This window comes from Crassostrea angulata, chromosome 10, assembly GCF_025612915.1.
Source record: "Crassostrea angulata isolate pt1a10 chromosome 10, ASM2561291v2, whole genome shotgun sequence".
NCBI classification, from domain to species: Eukaryota; Metazoa; Mollusca; class Bivalvia; order Ostreida; family Ostreidae; genus Magallana; species Magallana angulata.
The window spans coordinates 46717535-46724689 of record NC_069120.1 but is presented as its reverse complement, the minus strand read 5'-3'; the positions used below and the strand labels follow the sequence as shown (position 1 = coordinate 46724689).

Genomic DNA, 7155 nt, shown 5'->3' with positions numbered 1-7155 from the left:
TTTTCTGGCTTTTATAACGATTTTGATATTTACTTGCCAGGAATATCAGACGTTTTCTGGCTTTTATAACGATTTTGATATTTACTTGCCAGGAAAACGTCAGAACCGGCGCCATTACGAAAACTGGAAATTTCGCCGCCTCCAACTGGAGGCGGCATTCTCGGCCCGATTTTAAATACTTGCGAATCGTATCAAATATTTAAATCACAACTTAACAATAAAAAAATGACTTTACTACTCACTCATATCGCTTTAATGGGTTTGTTTACTCTACAAACCGTCTGTACAACACATTTTTATCGAACTGTCCGGCGAGATTTGAGTCACGTGACTAGTTATCTCAAAAGACAGCGAAAATACGATTGACTGTAATTGTGTGCTTCTATTATCAAAATACGGAGTCATATTTAATTTTGAGCGATATGAGTGAGTAGTAAAGTCATTTTTTTATTGTTAAGTTGTGATTTAAATATTTGATACGATTCGCAAGTATTTAAAATCGGGCCGAGAATGCCGCCTCCAGTTGGAGGCGGCGAAATTTCCAGTTTTCGTAATGGCGCCGGTTCTGACGTTTTCCTGGCAAGTAAATATCAAAATCGTTAAAAAAGCCAGAAAAACGTCAGATATTTCGGACTAGTCATACCCGAGTTATCGTTCTTCCGATTCCACCAAAAAGCGAAAAGGACGACAAAAAACCGTGAAAGACATAGTTGTAAAGACATTGAAATGAATGAACTTTAAAGGTGTCCAACTGGAAAGACTTTGCTTATAGCCTGATTAAATCATAGTTATCCTTTCCTGTTTCGACGAAAGATTTGATTTAAAAAAAAAAAAATATGTCATGCCAACCCTTGCTCAAAATATAAAGTTCACGTCTGAGAAAATAATATAAATCTTGCTGATAAATAAAGAATATAATCACAACAGACAGAATGCACCATTTAATTTATCAGCAACATTGCATTTTAGCTGCCAACTATGAAATTTGATTTGATGTCAATATTCTATTGTTGGATTACATTTTGTTTTGTTTTGAAAGTCTGTTCCTTTTGATGATTTTTAATCCTATAACCTCCGAGTTTCTGTGATATTCAAAACAAAGGGGGAGTTGGTTCCCTGTATACTGGAGGGGAAATCACATGGATCTAACTTAATTAACCTCTTTGCTACTGTGGAGGGAATCAATTCAAGATTGGAGATATTTAACTTTTAATATTTTGGTTCTGATTGTAACAGTTGTCTGTACTTCTATCCATTGAAACATGATATGTAAAACTGTCACGAAAGCAAAAAAGATGCAGAGGAATTTAAAGGTTTGTAATTCCGGTACACAGATACCTAACGTTATATACTTTTCTCATATATAAAAATATATTCAATATACCTAATAATACCTCCCATAAAATCTATCTATAATGTATTTTTAGGTAGAGAGTATGTATATTTTATCATGAGAAAAATATATAATATATCAGGTGCCTGCATGTGTTTTGATAACAACCAAATCCAAGACAGGCTCGGTCTTCCTATTAAAAGATTTATTATACATGCAGAAAGACACCCCAGCTTGGCATCATCTGTTAGTCTAAGAACATAACCTGCCAATTTCATAGGTTGGTCAAGAGCACTGGATGTAGCAAGATTAAAAACTCAAAATCAGGCTGTCTTGGATGTCAGCCATTACTTAGAGACAAAAAAAGTCTACAATTGGCAAATTCATAATGTTATGATAATGATTACATTATCACTCTTTCATTAAAACCCAGCAGACTAAAGTAAAATAAAAAGTTTATTTGTCCTTGTTCTGTAAAAGAGTACTGACAGCAAAATGAAATAACTCCTTATTAGCATTTTTGAGTTTGGTAAGTTCTGATGAGTTTGACACAATGGTAGTCATTACAGGTACAGGAATATCCAGGGTCACAGATTCATTAGTATCCATGTTCTGTAAAAAACAAAATAATTTTTACAGATACAATACATGTACTAGCAAGAATTGTGTCTTTCAAAATTTTGGCCCCAACAGCTAATTTTTTTTTACTTAAAAAGGCAGAATAATGACTGAACAATAAATTGAAAAAAGTAAAAAAAAAAACAAAACAGGTGCTTTATCATTCTTTTTCTTCCCACACTCATTTATCAGTTTTATTTACTTAAATTCTCTAATGATAATTATTTGAGTAAAGCAAAATTATACAATTATCATTGTTACCTCAATGTCTTTTGATCTGTGTTTAAAATCCATCTGTATGTCAGAGTCAGGTTTAAGTATATCCTCTTCTTTCTGTTATGAATAAAAAAGTATAAATATATATATCTACATGTATATGCTCTGTTTATTCAATTATTAGGGTTTGAATTGTCTCCCCTTAATAGTCACACAGAAAAAAAGAAATGATAGACAAACACATTTCTTTTAAATGAACACAATACTGAATATAAGCCAAGAAATCTTTTAAAAACAGTCATTCTTAATCAAAATCCCAGAGAAACATAGACAAAGAAATGGACCTATGGTGAACACATGAGTTGTCCCCCCTGTCCTTACCTCTGGTTCATCGTTCTCTCCATGAAGGAGGATGTTCAGTGAGGCGTGACCACCCTCTTCCTGTGAGTCTGCATGGAACACCCTCTGTAGAGGCTGGAGAGGGAGCTTGTACTTTACGTCTGGATTCACTATACCTGGGGGTGCCATTGTCAGTTTGGCATTGGTTACTGGCCCTGTTAATACAATACAATGACTTTTACACTTCTTCATTAACTGTGCTCAATTAATTTTTTTTTTACTTTCTTGACAATGATCTGAAAGCAATCATAGTTGTGATTTTTGCATTTCACTACCTGAATCATTTGAGGTACCGTTAATATATAACTGCACAAAGTGCATGACCTATCGGATGTCAAAATGTGATTCACTACTACATCGTTCATCTTAATCTGCTTAAAATGCATTAAACTTGTTGTCATTCATAAATAATAATTGTCTTATTTTGTATATAAACAGGAAATCAAAATATAAATCATAAGAAATGGTTTCTATATTCCTATTTCAGTATATTGTAGACTAATGCTCCTTTAAAATGGGTAGCTTTAATTAATTGCTTAAATTAATAACTTCTTCTTGTACATGCACTGATCGAACTACCTTTGTGTTCTATTGTCCTCAAACACTGTCCACTGAAGATGTCCCAGATTTTAACCTTGTGATCATGTGACCCGGACACCAGCTGACACCCATCCATTGTCACACACAGACAGGTCACCTGTTTTCTGAGAATCAAAAAAAAAAAAAAAAGATTAATATGTAATAGCAAAGGAGGAACTCTAGTAAGGAGCTCTACCACTGAGCTACCCAGGACGATATCCACGGTCTATATAGCTCCAACTACTACATTACTCCCTCACTAAATGATCTCCCCCATCAAAGATCATCCTAGGTTCTTCCCCTGGCAGGAGTTAACCTGTCAGTTCCAGGGGTTGGTCCCGACACCAAATGTAATAGGAAGGGAAGAATGAGCATATTAAATACATTGAAAACATATGCTGGACCAGGAGTCGAACCCGCCTGCAATTCTTTATAGTCAGCTCTACCACTGAGGTACCCAGGCCGATATCTATGGTCCATTTAGCCTAAATTTGTACTACAAATATCTAAGTTATATAGACCCCTTTCCCCTTTCAGTCATATCACTGCAGCTTAATTTTTGAATTATTATATCAAAGCAACAGTAAAATAAGTTTTCTAGTTTAGTTTTGAATTGGCTACTGGCAAATATATCAATTCTAAAATAACACAAAAAAGTACTATAAATTATTTGACAGAAACATCAGTTTTATCAACAATTTTATACTGAACAACGGAAGAAATAGAAATGTAGAAAATCTAAAAATTGAAAAAGCATATTAAGGTTATTTAAATAGTAATAATTATAATGTTTTCAGAATCTGTAAGGTTTACATACTCATGGCCATCAAATCTCTGACAGGACTGGTCCTCTTTTTTGTCTGTGATGTGCCTCTCCCTCCTCACCGGCTACAAAACAAGCATCCCATCAAAATCATATTACATAAAACCATATATACAAACACATTTTACCTAATTTCATCATAAAATCATAAATCTTATATGGCGTACTAGAGAGAGGTCACTACAAACTTAATCAAAACAGAATGTCCTGGTTTGGTTATAAAAGGTGCTACATGTAGGGCTGTGGTAGGATGAAACTTGCATTGATTGTGTACACTGCATCTGATGTACCCCCGTAGACACTTACTGTTTCAAATAGATTGACAGCATAAATTGACCCAGAACTGCTCCCAGCAAACAATCGGAACTCGGCCGGGTCCAGAACAACGGAGCAGATGCCGACCTCGAACACAAACGTACACAACAGCTCTCCACTGTTGACATCAAAGAGACGACAAGTCTGGTCCAGGGAGGAGGAGACCACTCTGGACAGGTGTCCCCCAACCCCCAGGTGAAGGTCAGTGACCGGTAGGGAGTGGCTCGACCACACCCGTTCAGGTGTCACCGGGGCTCTGTGTTCTAGTTGTTCACAAAGGGCTCTATAGAGAACAAAATATACTTTGTAAGTTTAATTATGCAAACAGTCATTTTTCATAAACATGTTTGCTTACAAAGTCGGTCATTTTAAAAGATTAATTGATAATTATATCTCAAAGTGTCAAACGTCACAAAGAGTATATACAACAATAACATCATTGTTAAAAAAATCAGTCATTTTATTTTGTTAAGTTAAACTAATAAATGAGAGGTGTTAGGGCAGGAAAACTTGACATTTCATATTCATATCTATATCCTGATGCACTTACTTTGCGAGTGACCAAACAATAACTAAACTGTCCTCTCCCCCAGATACAATCAAACCAGATGAACTCTTCAGACAAGTGATGGTTTGATAATGTCTGCTCAGTATACTCAGCAGTCGTCCAGTGCATACCTACACAGAAAACCCACAATGAATGAGATTTTTGGTTATGACAACAATTTCACCATCAAAGCCAAGGCTAGGCTTCAATCAATATACAGGCACAAAAATTTATCAATAAATTATGAAGCTAAATACAGTTGAAATTTGATATCTCAAACACTGTTATCTCGAATACAATGAAGTGATTCGTAAGTCCAAACTACTTATTTTTTAAAGTATTTTACCATCGATATCTCAAATACTTGGATATCTTGAAGTTTTTTAACAGTCCCATCTAGTTCGAGATAATGAAGTTTGACTGAATAGCACCTCATCCAAAAAATCAAACCCTTATACTGTATGTAAACACAGTGATCTTCTTTTCTTCAGAAAGTTTTTGACATATATAAGCTCAAAAACTTAAAACTTTTTACCTGCCAGACATAAATTTTTTCTGTAATGGCTGCCACAATGTAAGCCCCATCCTCGGTAATCTCCAGCGCCGTTACATTGCCAGGACAAACCATCTTGGAACATGTGGTATCCTATATACAGAAGCATATAAGAGGTTATGAAAATACCTGTAAGTCTTGGATTTGATAAAACAAATAATAAACAGCCAAATCTAAACACACAAAAAAAAACATACAGAGAGGCATTTATCTAAATAGCAATTTTCATTTGTATTTAATTGAAAAGAAAGCTGCATAAAGACTACATGCTGGTATTCAGTTGATTCAGAACTAAATGGATCTTAATAGCTTAAATAAAAATTTTAAAAAAGTTAATATACTGATACAAGCTATGAAAAAGCTTTTAAAGGTTTGAAAACTCCACTTACTAAACCAAAGCAAAAAATTGATGAGCATGAAGACTTTTTAAAACCAAAGCAGTCATGAAAACATTTAAGACAGACATTATGATAATCATCAATAAATTTCAATTATTGGAAAAAAAAAGAAGTAATTTTACAGACATTTGATTTTTATGTTTCATGTTTTAAGGAAATTGTCAGCATTGATTTTTTAAATCTATTATAAAATGAGAATTTTATGATGATATATTATCAAATGAACATAGCTAGTATCATTTAACTATCTGCAGGCCTGTAGCTCCCGGTCTGAAAAAATTCCGGATGGATGACCTGGGAGCTACAGTGCCTGCACCCATTGAAAAAATTGTGTACTTTAAATATTGTGCATAAAAACATGCATTAGTTTATGACTGATTAACCATATTTATATGCAAATTCTGTGAAAACAGTTAGTACCATTATATTCTTCATGAAATTTACTACCAATATCGTCTCTTTACTTGCCTCTGATAGTCTTTAAACACCATCACCAGCCACGTAAAGTGAAGTGGTGCAGTTTGTTAACATGTAAAAATGGTGACTCTTGATCTCGAAGTAAGTTTAACACACTTGATTTTTCAAGGACAGTAGCTGGTTCCAGAAAAAGTCTGAGGCAAGTAAATTAAGAGACGATATCAGTAGTTCACAGAATTTGTGTACAAATATTTCAAATAAGGTTAATTAATTAGTCCAAAACTAGTGCACGTTTTTGTGAGCAATAAATTTTTCCCATTGGTGGCACAGTAGCTCCCAGGTCGTCTCCCAAAACTCTTTTTCAGATGGGGAGCTACAGACCTGCAGCTATCATTTAACCAACATATAATATATCAATCTAGATTCTATACCCTCTTGTGAAGCGGCCATAATGATAATACTGGCTTGGTGGGGGAAGCACTGACTAAGTACTGTTGATCTAACACCCCCACTCCGTGAGGGGCACTTGTTCCCCCTTTAAACGTCACAACACTGGTTCCCGACTCCATATCCCACACACAGACATTCCAGAGCTGTCCAGATGTTTCACTCGTCAACAAAATCTATCAACAAATTTATGTTTTTATATGAACAATCTCTAAAAGAACAAAACGATATGATATCAAAGATAGTTACAAGAAATGAAAATCAAAATGGATTTTCGAGAGAGGAACATACCTGTATGTAAGCCTATTTTGAATTACTTAAAACACAAAATATACTTCGCAAACTAATGAAGCTCTTAAAATAAAGTTTTCGTGATAAAGATCTAGTACAATATTGATATAATTTGCTACCTCATTTGAAGTCATCTTGGTCCTGTGCACGTGTTTTTGTTGTGGCTTAAAGTGAAAGTAAATTTCTACTTTCGTTTTGATGAAACATTTCACTAATAAC

General features: G+C 34.5%; 1 protein-coding gene across 1 annotated transcript; it reads right to left on the bottom strand.

Moving 5' to 3' along the window:
* Positions 1 to 1776: 1776 nt before the first annotated feature.
* On the bottom strand, positions 1777 to 7155 carry LOC128164907 (WD repeat-containing protein 18-like). The gene is made up of 10 exons (XM_052828979.1): positions 7056 to 7155; positions 6630 to 6821; positions 5366 to 5476; positions 4834 to 4961; positions 4275 to 4566; positions 3963 to 4033; positions 3146 to 3270; positions 2549 to 2721; positions 2213 to 2284; positions 1777 to 1945 (listed from the first exon to the last, which is right to left on the bottom strand). Exons 1-10 carry the CDS (start codon positions 7068 to 7070, stop codon positions 1790 to 1792), a joined length of 1335 nt encoding a protein of 444 aa, XP_052684939.1. The 5' UTR covers positions 7071 to 7155; the 3' UTR covers positions 1777 to 1789.